General features: G+C 40.7%; 1 protein-coding gene across 8 annotated transcripts in view; it reads left to right on the top strand.

Annotated features, from left to right (window-relative positions):
• Nucleotides 1–16,889, top strand: part of DGKI (diacylglycerol kinase iota) — a 211,759-nt gene that overhangs the window by 153,241 nt on the left and 41,629 nt on the right. For all 8 annotated transcript variants that reach the window (XM_039570688.1, XM_039570684.1, XM_039570686.1 and 5 more), the window contains 2 exons: nucleotides 794–921; nucleotides 1,463–1,588. In XM_039570688.1, the coding sequence (XP_039426622.1) occupies nucleotides 794–921; nucleotides 1,463–1,588 (254 nt within the window). The remainder of the gene's footprint in view (nucleotides 1–793; nucleotides 922–1,462; nucleotides 1,589–16,889) is intronic.

Genomic DNA, 16,889 nt, shown 5'->3' with positions numbered 1-16,889 from the left:
AACATTTGGAAGGCAGGGGTGAAGAAGATGCTGCTACAGATTAAACTAGGCAATGTGACTCTGTTTGGCTTATTCTGCATTTCTCTAATACTGTACTAATGGTCATCTTTAACTCCTATTCCTTCATCCTGTGTTTCTCTGGGGAAAAAATCAGTACTGTGTGTTGGTCCCAGCATACAAACAGTGGCAAATTTCCTGCCCATTTGCCGACATAGACACATAGACAGGCACACTCACTCACACTCAGTGGTTTTTTTTTTTGAAAGACAATGAACCTTCATTGTCAATAATAAAAACAAAGGACTGAGAAAGACAACTGTGGTAAAGGAGATGTGAAAACAGAATGTATAAGTGGTGGAGATCTGGAAGAGTACCCCCAAACAATGAAAAGTTCTGTCAACCATCATTGAAGAAGAGACCTCAGGTGTTGGTCCTCATTTCGAATGTGAACCTCAGCTTTTTGGGTAGATGTCCAGGTGTCATCAGAATGGTATACTCGTTGAGTAACAGCCTTTAAAGTGTTGCTGTGAGTGTGCAGCTTGGTCATTGGGAATCTTGTTTGGCTTGAAATCAATGACATATTAATAGGTGACTTCTGTGGCAATAAATAATAATAAATAAATAAAGTAAATATGTGTGTGTGTATGAGTACACATTCAAATAAAAACACACAGTCCCTTGAATATTCTTCAGAGACCCTGATGTGCACTCAGCTCACTCTAGGGCAGCTGGGTACTCTGAGAGACCAGTGATGCTGCAGGTTCATTATTTGTTGCTTCTGTCACTCCAACAGGAACATTTGCACTTTGTGACGGAAATTTCGCAGGACGAGATTTTTATTCTGGATCCAGAGATGGTAATGTCTCAGCAGGTGGGGACACCACCAGGAATGCCTGATCTGGTAGTGGAGCAGGCATCTGGGTGAGTGCTGCTGGCATCTGATTTTCAGCAGTTGTATTAGAGATGGGCATCTCTTTCCGGTCCCCTTTTCTGAAGGATTAGGAGATATGGGAGGGCAGGTATTAAGTAGGAACAAATCCAGCCGTGGTAATGACAGGCAGACAGTAGTGTAACATCTACTCTATTAAGCTTCCTGGAACACACAGCAGGAATAGTGGACTTCAGCACCTTTTAACCACCTCACACCACCTAACCCTAAATCCTGCCTTAAATCTCTAACAATTGAGTTACAAATTTCTTCTCTGAATGGTCAGATTCCACTGTGTAAGGCCCTGAAGCCCTTTGTGTCTAAGAACGATCATGAAGTGTCTCTGTTTCTTATCATCCTCTTGATGGATCAGAAATACGTCTATTCATCTTTAGGAACAGTTTTGTACTCATAGTGAATTAATTTTAACTTGCCATGGGCTGAAAAATGCTGGGACCCAATAAGCATAAGACAGCTTCAAAGTGGAGCTCACAAGGGGTGTGAATGCCTTTCTCTTCCTTCTTCTCTCCTTAGAATATCGGATCGGTGGAACCCTGCGGTTCGGAAGAGGATGCTGAGCGACAGCGGCCTTGGCAAGATTTCTCCCCACTACGAGGTACCTGACAAACAGAAGGACGCCAGCCAGACACATATGCTGCAGTAAGAGCCCTCTGCCTTTCTCTGCTTGATGATGCACTGTCACTGTCACCACAGACAGCTCCTAATGTGTCCTTTAAGCTTAATGAGTTGTCCTGACATTACAAATTGTGCTGAAATTGCAAATACCTTTTGCTAATTCTCTTATGCTTCTCCCTTCTGTTCTTCTTCTTTATCCATTATTTTATGTTCTTGCCTTTGTTTCGTTCTCTGTGGCACCCTGCCCTCTTAATAAACCTAAACCCAAGTATTTGAAAGAAAATAACTTATTTTGGATGTCTGAACTTCCAGCTAAGAAAATCTTGGCAACTGGTTAGGTGAACGGTCAAAACATTCACCCTCAAGGCAGCTCTGATGCAATGTGACAAAGCAGAAACCTCTAGAAGGGCTGCTTATTGTCAAAGATGTGGGTAATGGCTTTCATATAATCTTGAACCCTGTAGGATGGCTGTACAGTGGTTTTCTTTCTGATTATTCCTCCATGAAAGAAATTTTTACTGCCTTAGTACTATCTACTATGTTCAGATCTATTTAAAAATATCTCTTATTCTGCTTACCTATAGAAGTGGTTCTCACCTTTTTGGCTATTTCACTTTAGATTTTCGAAACCATCAGTAGATCACTACCAAAGATTAGATGGGAAACACCTGTCAGAACTCTGTGGCTGGCTTTGAAAGTTGTTTGTGTTTTGGGGTTGTATTCTCCCCACCCCCCAAGTATATAATGTATAATTATGTTTCTAGTTCTACTGTATCAAGAACCCTATGGGTAGGTTTTAAGACCCGTATAGTATAGTACAGCATAGTAGGTTTTAAAACCCATTTTCAGCATAGAAAAATTGGGAATAGTGACAATGTGGTCCTTTTTCAGGTTTTTTTTCTGTCAGGATGTGTGTCGAGGGGGCTGCAAGGTACAGGGCAGGCAGAGCCTACAGCTCCAGGGCAGGTGCAGGGTGGATGGCAGGCTGCATGGCCATGGGGCTACCAACTGGGAACTTTTCAGCTAGCTGAAAACTGCTGTCAGGGGGAGGTGTCATGGCAAGAAAGGGTGATCAAGGTAGCACTGCCAGGAGACAATCACCTGGTTTTCCCCCTGAGGGATTCTGGATCAGTTCTTGATACTTTTTGCAAAGTGAAGAAGGGTGAATTCAGGTTAATTTTTCCACAGACTGGAATGGCAGGGCCCAAAATCTGGACCTGGCAAAGCTGTGAGAAAAATGATAGTTGGACAGATTTAGGCAGTGTGAAGAGACGTGAGAACAAGTGGACTAATTTCTAATTGATAAGAAGAATGATTTTGTTTACACCAGCATGACTGGAAATGTTTGCTTTGCTGTAACAATTACATTTGGTAGATTTATTAAGTACAAGGTAAGCCAGTAGCATTGCTCAGAGTAAAGTGTCCCTGTCACTGCCTACTATAAGGAATTGTTTTCTTTACAGCTTCGCTAAACTTTAATTGATTTGGCTGAAATTTTTCATGCTAAGACTCAGTCTATGATTGATTTTTTTCCTTTTAGTAAAAACTTTAACAAAAAAGCCAGTTCTTTCTGAAGACAAGATTTGTGGGAAATGTGCTTCTTCAAATGACCTTCTTTCAAATAAATAAATCCAGTGGTTCTTTCCTGAGATGTGTTAGTGCTGGTAGTAGAATGAACTTCATTGGAATGAAATTTTGGAAGCTTGACATTTAGTAAAATGTCATCATAATACCAGGGAGATGCCTTCTGCTGTCTTGAAAATTACCCCTGAATTTGCCCTGCTGATGAGGTTGTTTGTGCACTTTGGAGACACCTCAGATTCAAGAGCTTTGCTTTCAAAAGTTTCTGTCTGTACATGCTCACGGAAGAGTTATGCTTCTCTGTGCTTAATTTGGGTTGCAGACCTGCCCACAGAGCTAAGGGAAGTGGGGCTGTGCTGCTCATTAGCTGATCTCCAGTAGCAAGGAGAAAAGGGATGCAGCAGTCGTGGTCAAATGGAGATGGGTCAGAAGAAGGTCTATGAAGGAACAAGGAAAAGAGGTTGCAAGAGTCAAAGGAGTAGAAGCAAAAAGGGAGGATGTGCAGGAACTCGGGGAACAGGGTTAAAGGATGGGAGCTGTTAAGGGCACAGAGGATAACCAGGTGTCTGGGGAGTCAGAATGGGAATAATGAAAAGGAGGAGGGCATGGGACACTGGTAGGTAAGAGATGAGTGAGGCAGACTAGGGGCATGGGGGAAGGGTCTGTGGCTGATTCTCTCCAGAATACAGAATTCTGGGTTTATGCAGGTTATTACACAAGTGGGAAAGTTCTGAAATATGTTTAGACACTTCCTTAAGTGCTACCAAGGTGGAAGGTGTATGGTAAATGAGTCAGGGGACTGCAGTGGAGGCAGCAAGGTGTTATTACAGTTAAGACAGTTGAATGATGCTCTGTGGGACTGGCTTCTCTTTTCAGAATCTGTGACAGAATTTCTGAATGGTGAAGATTTACAACAAACTTTTCTCAGGTGGCTGTTTCACCATGGCCTCCTCATTCTATGCATGTCCACTGTGAAGTGGGTTTGGTTACTGGGAGGCCATTACAAGGAGATTTTGAAAGTGTGTGGAGGGCTGGAAACTAAGCAATAGGCTTTCCATTGTCTCAGGTTGTATTACTGAAATGAATGGAAAGCTTGTGCCTGCTTTCCCAGCTGCAGAATACAGATAATATTGCAACCTCGCCTTAAAGGAGCACAGTGAGGGTAACTTTCATGGTCATGAGAAACCTGGATACTATGGGGAGACTGTCAGAGATGCTGAGCAGGACATTAATCATTTTACCTTCTGTGCACAGTTTTGGCAGTGTGGGAGAAATAAATCTTGAGGCTGTGTACTACCTGTACAGGAGGATGTCAAGCAGGTTTCTACTTAAACACTGAGGAAAGAGTCTAGTAGAGAAAATAGAGACTGGCAATGTGACTAAAAGTTGTTGTAACATTTGAGTGAGACAGGGATGCAGTACGATGCTCAGTGGTGTGAGATCCCAAATTTCCAAGCTTCTGGATGTTTGAATTTGCAATCTAAAAATCTCTCCAACATGGCACTTCAAAGAAAAAAACAAGTACTTTAGAAAGCATTATTATATTTTGGCTGCTGAAGTTGCTCACAGGTTCTTTGCAGAGATTTGTCCCTTCAGAAATTATTTTTCAATTAAAAGTTGAGAAAAGGATTTCAGCAAAATTCCTAGACAGGAATATGGCAGAGAACAGAGGGGACAATTCCTCCTATAAATAGAGCTCTCATGGATCTTCTAAGAGTCATCAGCATCCAATGCTTTATATCCAGTCAGAAACACTGCACAGCTCAAAATGCATTATCCTGTAGCCTCAGGCGAGTGACAGGAGACTTGGTATGAGACAAAGTGTCATAGCTGACTCACTGAGTGGTTTCTCAGTGGCCACTTTTCTCCTAAACAGGGGTTGTGAGTGAACCTCTTCAGGTGTTAGGAACAGATTAAACCACAGCTGGTCATCATATAGCTTCAGGATGCTTAGAGTGCATCTTTCATCACTCTATAAACACACTTAAATATGTGTATATGCATATATATATATACATACATATAAAACTTCTTTAAGATGAAGTAATTATTTCTGACATGAATAATGTAGCTAAAAATCAAAGTATGCAGGTAGAATGATCCCTTATAGTGTTTCAATAACTGAAAGCAGAGAACAGAATATGTGATCTAAAAATAATTATAATGTTAGGTGTTGCTTTTGATCACAAGCTATTTGGTTAAAGCATAATGTGAATATAATGGTTCTGAGGCAGGGGTCTTTCTGAGAGAAAAATTATGCTTTTGTTTTCAATTAACTGAGCTTCACATTATTTTCAGGTAGCTGTTGATTAATGGTATTTCATGTTTTGTTCCTTTTTTGATGGCTCTTTGATCTGTGATGAACTGGACAGGATGTGAAATAGTGTCTTGATACAGTAACCAGGAGCTGGGGCAGATTGTAGTTGAATAGGAACATCAGTTAGTGTGAACAGTGCAGAAAAAAATAAAGAAAAACACAGTGGGAAAACAATTTACTAGGACTAGAGGTGCTTGATCTTGAAAAAATTAAATATTCTGGTCTGACTCCACTGAAACAGGTAACTGGACTCTTCCTTTGTATGTGAGTGGGTTCATCTTATGATTAAATGGTGCAGTGAGATGCAGAAGACCTCACAGCTTGCTGTAAGTGTTTGTTGTTGGCCTTATATTTCTCTTCTTAGTTATGTTTGTCACCCTGTTATGTGATGGGGCTGGAAAATTGATAAAATAAAAACCCCAATGGCATACAAAGATGAAAAGGTGCCTATACCTCGGTAGAGGTTTAATCTACATCTTTTAATTGAAGTCATTAATTTTCCCACTATTTGGGGGAGTAACAAGCACTTTTCTAGCATCTGTCCAGCTGTGATGGCAATGTGTTTCTCAAGCTGCTAGCTGCAGATTCGGAATTGAGTTCATGGCTCATGAAGGGTGGGTGAAGGTTGGCCAGGATGCCATCTGGTCCTGTCAGGGAGAGGAATAAAAAACGCCTGTAGGTGCTGGAAGATGGCTGCAGCCCTTTCCACTAAATAGACATTAATTAGCTAGTTTTACCATCCAGGCGTTGCTTTATGAAGCAGTAATAGCCTAGTTTCTCAGAGGGAAGAAGAAAAAGGCTAAATGCCAAGTGTTTAACAGCCACAAGAATCTGATCATTGCCCAGGAAATCAGTGTGACACTGCAGATGTTATGAGGTGGTTTAGGGTATTTTTTAAAGAGAAATCTTTGTGTATTACAAGATGAGAAGAGCATCAGGGATACAAGTTTGCATGCAGAAAGGAGAAAGAATGCTCATTAAGTGAAACTTTAGAAAATATAATCAGAACAAGAACTGCCTAGTGACAGTGAATCTTTAAAATTTCAAAGGTTGGTAAGGACTTGAGAAATCCAAGGGTTTTCCCAAAAAATATTGCATTGGAAAACTCAACATCAGCTCCTAAATAGGTGGAGTAGTCTGCCCTACTGTTTTTGATAGCAAAATCTGAATTAATTTTCAGGTTTGGATTTAGTTCAAGCTGCATTTATAAAATTACACTGCAAGAGTGAAGTGCATGTGTCTTCATCAGGTATTTGTACACCTGTAAGAATTACTTTCCATTCTGCAGATGAAGCTCCATGGGTACTGATTGCTTTCAAGCAAATCTTATTTTAGTGAAGGCATAAATCACCATCACCTTTATTGTACACTCCTGTGTAGTCCTTATAATAGGACTAGAATATAACAGAGTGAAAGTGTCTGTTTTTTGCTCAACTCTCCCTTTTCTTTGTCTTCTGTTGTCTTGGATACTTTTACAAATAGCTTGTAAGTCATCTCTCTCACTACCTGAAAGTGGAGCATGAGAGATTTGCCTAAAGCAACTCTCTGCCTCTCGCTAGGGAAGTGATGTCAAAAAGGAGGGCTTGTCAGTGGAAGGGAAGATGTAGACTCAAAGAAGATGGAAAGTATTGTAAAGAGGATCTAGAATTATTCAGAAGAAGGTAAACATGAATTAAATAGGGAAAGAACTTCAAAGAAAGCAAAGAAGAAAAAATTACAAGAATACAGCAAATGAATAAGAAATGGTTTGGAGTGAAAGGAAGTTCCCTAAGTGAGACTGAGTGTGAAAAAAGTGATGAATTTTGGTGTGGGGTCTAGTCCTGTATTTTTAAAGCTTTTACCATTTGCCAGCATGATGCAGCCACAACACTTAAAATTGTATGCACATCCCAGATAGAGGCTACAATTTATCCACCATTAGGTAAACCTTTCTTCAATTGCTGCTGTAAATCTTCCCTTACCCCCATGTATGAAGAATTCTTTGACAAGGATGGCACCTGTTAATTTTGTTCCTCTAGTGCACAGGTGTGGTAAACAATGTAATGTATTTTAAGTTTCTGTTGTGAATATAATTTCTCTCTATATACATCAAGTTCTTAGCCATGTTCATTGTTTTGGGAGATTTTCAGTGGGGAAAAATGAAATAATTATTTAGGGACTCCTGGCCGTGTCTGATTAGTAGAAACACCTTGACTCAACTGTAGAAGAAAGGCAGAGTTGGGAGAGGAAATCAATGTTAAAATAAGAGAGGATGGAGAGGAATGCTCATACTAAAATACCTTTGCAAAGACTGGCCTGCATGAAATACGCTCTTGGTTTATCCTGAGTGGGTTAAACATGAGAACAGCTGCTCTTAGCTCAGGATTCAAGAGGCTTTGTGCTACTTCAGCTGGAATGGTACCATCTCAGGGATGCTTCTGGGCAGGGAAAGATCCTGGCGTTTAGTTCTGATGTCTGAAGGCACAAAAGCAGGATGAGGGAAAGTGTTGCCACATACAAGCCCTGCCAGATCAGGGGACGAGCCATGGCTTTGTGGTAATTGCACCCATTGGACCTGAGGGACCTTTGCAAACAACAAGAATCAAATGGTTCTGGAACTATTCAACACAAACTTTCAGCAACTTCTGGTGTCACCTTTAAGTGACTGCATACAGGCAAAACCTTATTTAATCATCTCTTCCTCTGTTTTGATTAGTAGAATTTCTATGTCACTACTGTCAAGTCTGGCCTTATCTACCGAGAACTGGGCTGTAGAAAATTCGTGGGTTTTACTTAAAATTTTCTGCAACAGTCATTAGTAATTGGTACTTACACATCATCCTGTCAGCCCCAGCCCAGTAATACTGAGCTTTAAGATACAGCTTTTGCTTCTGCTCTTGTTAACCACAATTGGGAAAAGAAGAAATCAGAATTTGGTTTAGATTTGCATGTCTATGACCATATTGATGTATGTGAATGAAATGCAAAGAGTGAAGAATGAAGTCTCCAGCCTTTGCTGCTGAGGCACCCAGTTACTAAGGGGTTTTAATAACAATAGGCACATCTGAAGTGGGTTTGGGCATCTGCCCCTTCGATAGATGGCAGAAATAGAGCACATCCTGTACTGTATCCTGTACAGTGTTTTTGTTTCTCATCGGTACTTATTACCAATACATTTTATCATTCTGCATTTAGCTTCCCAGAGTGGATTGGGTGGGATTTAACTTCCTCTTTTCTCACCAGCCTGCTGCCTCTTAATGGCTTTTGTGGCATCTCAACACCTGATGCACAGCGGAGGAAATTCACCCTGCTGACAAATTATTTTGACAGACAGTGACATGCAAAACACTCCCACACACGATGAGACTATAAATCAGCTTCTTTAGAGAGATCTTGCTTCTTGACTGGCATCCCACTTTCCAAAAGGGAAATGCAAGCAGCCCAGCTCTCCTCTACTCCTTGGGGCAACTTCAAGCAACAGAATGCACATGCACTTGACAAAGGAACCATCTTACTTGAATGTTAAAAAGTCAATTACCACCTATCTTGAAAATGCTTCTGAATATTTCCAGTAGACAAAGGGGCAAAGCCAAGTTTTCCTCATGGAATGTAAGTTTTTATTTTGGAGTGCATTTAAAGGATAAAAAATGATGTTGTCAGAGAACAGATAGCTTGGTTTTCTTTAAGTGGTTTACCTTAACAGATATTAATCTGCTTTCCACTCTCTGGCTGATAGCCAAGACTGAAGCAGTAGAGTCTCTTTTCTCTTTTTTTTTAACAACTGTGTTCTTTTTTCCACCTTTGCTTCCATCCTTGTTTACCTACTTTTAGTCCTGGGTTTGCAAAGCAGAATCTTCACTGAGAAGTGAAACAGCTTTACAGCAAAGAAGACAGGAATGTATCAAGAGAATAACTTCTCATAATCTTGTTTTCTTTTTGCCTGGGTAAAAGCAAATGACATTTGATAATTTAATTTTTAGGGCCTACTGCTTTCCGTGCAAGCTTTGGACATGTGGTAACTGTACCTAGCAGGAGAAGAGTAGCAAAAGTAGATCTGACAATGCCACTGTAGAATGTGCATTATCCCTCTCTCCAGCTTTGTGGAGTGGAAACAGCAGACCTGTGGTCTCCAGTGACATTAAAGGCACTGGAAAAGGGGATGAATGGGTTTACTATGGTGATAAAGGATGATTGGCAGAAAGATATATTCTTCTGGGTATACTTTAAGCACTGTTATAAATATAGGTTGAATATTCTCCAGCATGGCAGACTTACAATCCAATCAAGGTCAGAAAAGTAGTGTACCTTGTAGTTTTAGATATGTGTGTCTGCATTTGTGTGTACTTCTTACTCATTTATAAGAGTTGAAGTAAGAAAAAAACCAACCACAACAACAAAAACCAAACCCTAATCCTGCCAGTCCTAATTTTCTTAGCACTGCACAGGAATAGCAAGCCTGTGTCCATGTGCTCTGTCCCTGCCATAAGGAGCTGCCATCTGCTTGGAGAGGAGACTGGTTCTTAATGTGTTCTCACTCAGTACCAAGCTGTCTTATCAAAGCCAAAACTAGCAAGCTTCAGAGCCTGGGTAAGAAACACAGTCTTGTACATGTGTTACACACACATTGGGCTACATACTGTGTTCAAGCTTTCACACTTGGACATCTCATAATATGCATTCAGACTGTGTTTATATTCCTGTTCATATCCCTACATTCTGGTTTAACAGGCTTTCAAAGAGAATAGAAATATAGTTTGGTAAAATAGCTGCTCTAAACTATCACACAGAAGCACTACTTTGCCCAAATTGACTGTGTTAGACACAAAAAAGCCAAACCTTTACATAATTCTTCAAATTCTTCATGTTTGTATTTCTACTGTGGCTGAAAACTGGGAAATGTCAAAAATACCATGCAACAAAAAGCTAAAGACAAAGGATAGTTGTGTGAAAATAGGTCATCTTTTGAGGTTTGCAATGGAATATTTTAGACCTGCAAAGTTTAGTGTTTGGGTGAGGCTGGGAATGACATTCTGACGTGAGCATTCACTTAACTCATGGAACAAAAAGTGAGATTTTTTCACTGGGGCTGCTTGGAGAGTTCATTGCTTCCCAAGTTGTGTGTCTTGGCATGGCTGCTCTGCAGGGAGCTGGCCTTTCCCTTCCATGTCCAGGGTGAGTGTCTGAGTCCCCTGGCTCTGGGCTTATATGTCAGGGTGTAGGAGGTACAGTGCCTCTTTATCATGCCTGCCAAAGGACTTGGGTGAGCAGAGAAACTTCTGAAAGCTTAAAAACATTCAAATTGTCCCTGCTTGCCTGCTGCTCCTCTGCACTAGGGAAGGAGCACTAAAACCCACAGCTTTGTCTTGGTAGCTGAGACAGCGAGAGTGTTTAGCAGTGCTGGCACAGAGGTGTGTGCATGGGAGGGAAGTACATGGGAAGCAGGGCCATAACATAGAGCCTTGCTGAGGTTCCTGGCAGTGCTGATGCCCATGGGCAAGCAGGGACAGATGGACCTGGCTAAATTATGCCAAGAGCTGAAATCAGAGAGCCAGAGGTGGCTAGGAGCCAGTGTAACCCTGACTCCTAGATTCCTGTTTCTGTGCCAAGCATCTAAAAGTGCAGCACAAAACCAAATCTGAAATTCCCATTAGAAGTTTTGCTCTCCATTAGTCTATAGCAGGAGTCTAAATGGCTCAGTAGTTCTGCTCTGCCTAGGATCTGTGTGTTATGCATATTAACTAAGGTGATTTTTAAATTTTTAGATTATTTTTTAAAAGATGGCAGCAAAGTGAGGGTTTCTTAGTGCTTAGCACTCGTTAAAAATCAGGCCACTTATTTTTTAACAATTGCAAGAATCTTTTTCTGAGGGATTAATGTGTTTTAGGAGCAAAATACTGTTTCTCAAAAGTGACTGGTTTGCATTGTTGTAACAAACACACCATTTAGGGTAGTTTCTGGATTGTTTAGAAACTCAAAGTGGCCTAAGATTATTTGGGTAGTGCCTCAAGAAACTAAGCAGCTGATGTGCTTCACCTGCATCTAGCCTGAGGGCCAAGTGGAGATGTGTCTTATGAACTAGGTTATACCTGAGGTGCTTAAAATGAGGCTGTCATGGCATTGTGCTTAGCAAAACAATTTCTTTCTCTGGGTTAAATAAAAGTTAAAGTCATAACAAAGTGACCTCAGCTTTAATCTTTTCCTGGAAAAAGTAGAAGTGCACTCATTTGTTGTTGAGGAAAAGTCAGATGTTTTGTTACCTAATAGATATACTTTTATTTTCATGTAGAATGCTAAGGAAGTGCATAAATGTAGCCACTTCAGCTCCTGTTCCAGGTCTTCTTGACAATCAAACAACATCCAGTCCCTTGACATTCAGTTTGCTGTTTCACTAAGGCATTGCATGGTGTGCCTAGATCTCACTTTCTTTTAGGGTTAGAGCCACATCAGCTACCGCCTTTCCTTTGCCTTTTGACTCCCAAATTCATCAGCAAATTGTCAGGTAGGTCAGTGAGGATTTGGAAGATTTAATTAGAATCTGGAAATGGAAGAATAGCATTTCAAAGAAGCTGGGATAAGGCCCTCTTCAAAATAATTTTCTTGAATTCTACTGAGATATTTTGGTGCTATGTGATGATAATAAAAAGAAAGGCTAAGTATTTAAAAAAGCACAAAACAAAAAACCAAATCCAAACAAACTGTGATCATCCTACAGTGATCCTGCTGCTCATTTGGAAATACCTTCTTTTTCAAGTAAATACCAAGCCAGCTTGCTCAGGTCATGTTTTGAGGTAGAACCATCTTATTCAAGATGAATTCATAGAACATTTCTCTATCCTTCTTCTCCTTTTTAAAAATTCACACTAGGCATGTTTGGGTTTATATCTGATTTTGTAATAAAATCTTCTATTTGCTTTTTAAGCAGCAATTCCCAGACAGCTCCTCTGGGTGTCAGTACAGCTTCAGGTATAGCTGCATTGCGTTTTCATTAAACCATTCCACAGTGGACAGAGGAGTGGTAAGAGATAAAAAGTTAGACAGGAGTGAAAAAAGATATGTGACAATAAAAAGGGGCACTGCCATGCCTGTGACCCAGCAAGGAACACATCTGAGCTGCCCTGGTTTCCCTAAGAAGCACCAATTACATTCCTGTATGTTGGACTGCATGTGAACAGCCTGACTGCTCTGCAGGTAGAGACTGAGACTGCTGGAGGAAGTTACAGAGATGCTAGAAGGAATACTGATCTTTTCCTTTAGCAGAATTAGGAAAGAATATTCTCTCTAGGTTGTTGTTGCAGGCTACAGGACATGTCCAAACAGATTTCTGCAATCTAATAAATAATTTGAATGGAATTAGATTCAGGGAGCATTGCTGGCCAGCATTTTCCCATGTGTGTGAGACAGTATGGACATTGGCTGTGAGAAATATTTGAGAGGAAAGAATGACAGGAAAAATGCGGTAGTAAACCCAGAAAGCTTTGTAGAGAGATTTAAAGAATTGCAGAAAAACATGGGTTGGGAAGGACCTCTGAAGTTCATCTTATACAAATCTTCAGAACAGATCCAGCTAGAAGAAGTTCAGAGCCTTTTCCAGATGAGTTTTGAATATCTGCAAAACTGGAGATTCAACAATCTCTTTACACAGCCTGCTCTTCTCTTTGATCATCCACATGGTAAAAATTTTTTCCCCTAACATCCCGTCTGAATTTCCCATGTGCCAGCTTGTGACTGTTGCTTCTCCTTTCTTCATGCAGACTCTGTCTTCTCTATACTTTCCTGTTAAGTAGTTGAAGGCAGCAATTAGATTTTTCCCAAACCTGCTCTTCTTACTGAACGAATTCAGCTTCCGTAGCCTCTCCACCTATGCCCACGCCATCTCTGCAGCCCTTTCTGGAACTCAGTTCACTTTGTCAACATCTGTCTTGTTCTGAAGTCTTCCAAGCACTGAGAAGAGAGTCAAAAATCACTTCCATCTACTTTATGGCTCTGCTCTAGCAAATACAGCTCAGCATGTCATCAGCCCTTGCTGTCTCAGGGAACTCTGCTGACAGATGTTCAACTTGTACTCTGCTAACATCAGGAACCCTTTCTGAAAAGCTGTTTTCAGCTGTTAGACAACCCAGCCTGTCTTGTTGCATGGATTTACTCCTCCTGAAGTGCAAGACTTTGAATTTGCCTTTGCTGAACTTGCTAACTTGCTGTACTTCTCCAGCCTCTGATGGTCACTCTGATCTGGGAATGTATAGGGCCAAAGTGAAAGTATGGGGAAGGTCTCAATAATTCTTAGACTTTTATTTTTCATCAAGTGCCACGGCAGAAAATGGTGATGCCCAGACTGAGCATTATCTGGTCAGGGACCAGGAAAGCAAGCAGTTCTGCCTTTCTACCAGTAAAATGATGCACTGTCTGCAGCTGGGACTGCAGGGGACTCACAGTCCCAGAGGTATTGGTATAAATTGCTGAATGAGAGGGTTTCCTCACCTATATTTAAAAAATACTTGATGTGCTAAAAATTTTCTTCATTTGCAATCAGGATATGTGAATAAATCCTAACAGGGATGCCACTTTTGATTCTGAAGAGATGTACATTTAAAATGAGAAGGAATGGGTTTAATTTGACAGCTCTTCCTCTCCCCTCATCACAGGCAGCTGTTGTCAGACTGAATTAGAAAGTGTGAAGAAATACATTCCTTAAGCAGGAAAAAAGTGGAATGGTCATAAACCCCAGTAGAATTGCTGCATAGAGATTGTTATTTGGCCTTTAAATATTAAATGGCTGGTTTTAAATAGGCCTGGTGCAGATGGTTTCTGCTGCAGGTTTATTGATTAAAATAGCTGCTTTACATTAGCTCCAAGTTTGTTTCTCCAGAGGCTTTTGTCTTCATGAATAATGTACCCATTGGCTGAAATTTTGTTAGAATTCATCTCCTGGAGGCTGGCTGTATCTCTAGGTTCCGAAGTCTCAGTTGACTAGGCTCAAAATTGTGACAGTCCCTGCACTTCCCTCCTTAGAAATGAATATTCCTTCTTCCACCCATCTAGTGCTGAACAAATCTAGTGCTTGCACATTGGAGAGTTCACTTGGAAATAGTCTATTTGGCTGTTTGAGAGAGGCTTGTATGATACTGAAGGTTGCCTTGGCTATATTGAGGATTAGATTTTTGCAGCAGTTCATCCAAACCCTGTGAGTGGAAAAATTCCAGTGAGCTTTGGAGCAGACTGTGAACTTGGAGGCCTGTCATGGTTTTATGTGGGCAGGTCTCATGCCTTCAATATTGTAAGTATTCCAATTTGCTGGATGCAGCTAGTGCATCTATGATCAGGCTTTTTTTACACCATTTTTATGGCCTTTTTATGCATTTCTAAATATGTGTACCTTGATTTCTGGAAGATGCTTGTGGATTTTCTGTTAAGCCTAAAGGTTATTGCTTTGCTTGCGTAAGGGGTGGTGGAACAGACATTGCACAGCTTCCCCTTGCAGGCTGAGGCTTGCAAATTCTGCTATCCCTCTGAGCTGAGTTTGCCACTCTGCAACAGGAGAACACTGCTGCTGGACCTATAAGAAAGGAGGGCTATGAACAGCATGGAAAGCAGAGCTGATAAGACCTTTCTTGATAACACACTTCTCCTCCTCCTCCCTTCTGATCCTCTTCCCTATCACAGAAATATTTGTCTTTCCTTTAACTATCTGCTACAACAATAGCTGTCTGTAAAACCAGAGCAGGAGGAAAGTCAGATTAAAGCCTTTGGTGAAAATATGTGAAATCAGGCTCCCCTGTCTCATTTATGCTTGGGAAAATAAATATCATTGTTAGTAGAAGAGCTAATTGAATCTTGTGACTCTGGAAATGCAGCCAGTCACAGACAATCTGGCATGCCTTTACTCTCTTGGGGAGATGGTTATGCTTTCTTTCTACAAGTTAATTTTACACCAAGATAAAACCAGAAGAAAAACCCAGTTGATATGTGTGTGTATGTATATATATATGTAAAGAAAAAAGTTATTCCATTCTGAAATGGCCAAGAACAGGATATTGCAGTGCCTGAATCTTTTCCTGAAGATTCTTTCTGTTTTGTTTAACCAAATGAAAATCTCTTCAAGATGTCATTTGGCAAAGTGTTTTGACCCAGGTGAGACCACAGATCTTGACAGTATATTAGTTTTCCTGAAGTATCTCTGACTTGTGTCTAATTTTTTTTAAGGCATGGAGGCTGTGAAGATGATAACTTGCTTCTTTATGACAGTAAAACACATAGCAAAGATCATACTGGGAGGGTAGCTGACAGGCACTAGACAGATGGTTCCTGTGTGGATGTTAGCAGATGAGAATCCTCCCTTCTTGGGACACCTGTCTGGTGACCAGTGCTGCCACAACATATCTCTCACACTTCTTACAGACCTGAGAGAAAGATGTGTGACCGGAAATATGAGCATCGACTGGATTATTTCCTGTCAGGAATGCCCCCTGTGGCTGTGGAGTGAGTGTGTGTGGCTGAGAGCAGGTCATTAGGCTTTCTCTCTTTCCTCCCTTAGAGCCTGTCAAAGGCATGGGGTGGACGAGTCAGTGCACAAAATGCCCAACACTGTTTAGTGTGGAGGTTTCTGCAGTCTCACTTCCTTCCACCATAGCTACAAGCAAGACTCCCCTTGGTGTAGTTAGGACAGGACTTGAGCAGTTAGGAAAGCCTCCCCCTTGCTAAAATTGCATGGCCTGGAATTGTAGGAGGATGCTGAAAGTCCTCTCTACTCTTTGCCAAAATACTTCGTGTCAGTAGTGGAACAAAGAAAGCCCAGTTTATTGCGGCTGATCCTTTGGTATCTCCAATGGTGGAAGCTCTCGTTGAGGCTTTTCCTGTGGCTGGGATATTCAAACCCTTTCTTTGTGCCTTTGCTACTACATCAGAAAAGTTAAGCTTATGCTATTGTTTTTCCTTGTGAAAGCAGGAATTGACTCTCTAACTCCTCTGTTAACAACACATGAAGTGAGCCAACAAGCTCAGATTTTATAAGGGTGAGACAGAGAGGTGCATATATACGCGTCAAGATACTGATATAAACCTGATGAAACTGATATAAATAAGGTTATATAAACCTTATTTTCTCAGGATATCAGGCTACACAGTTACCTGATGGATCCTTTCAAATAAAAACACTCATAGTAGCATCAGTAGTAATGTTAAATTTCATACAGGCACTGTATTCAAGACATACAACAAAACAAAAAGACAGTAATATGTTAAAAAATAGATATTAATTTTAGGCACACAAAATATGCATAAACACGTTTTTCATCCTTTCCTTCAATCAATGCTTTAATTGAGAAGACATTGGTATTGTAATAGTGTCTCTTCTGTTGTTGATGCTTTAAGGAACTAACGACATCTGTTTTCCCAAGCATAAAGAAGCGCCAAATTGTAGGATAATCTGTAATGTTTATTTTATTGTTTCAA

Source organism: Corvus cornix, chromosome 1A (genome assembly GCF_000738735.6).
Source record: "Corvus cornix cornix isolate S_Up_H32 chromosome 1A, ASM73873v5, whole genome shotgun sequence".
Classification (NCBI taxonomy): Eukaryota; Metazoa; Chordata; class Aves; order Passeriformes; family Corvidae; genus Corvus; species Corvus cornix.
The sequence above is the reverse complement of the archived record's forward strand: the minus strand, read 5'-3'. Positions and strand labels throughout refer to the sequence as shown.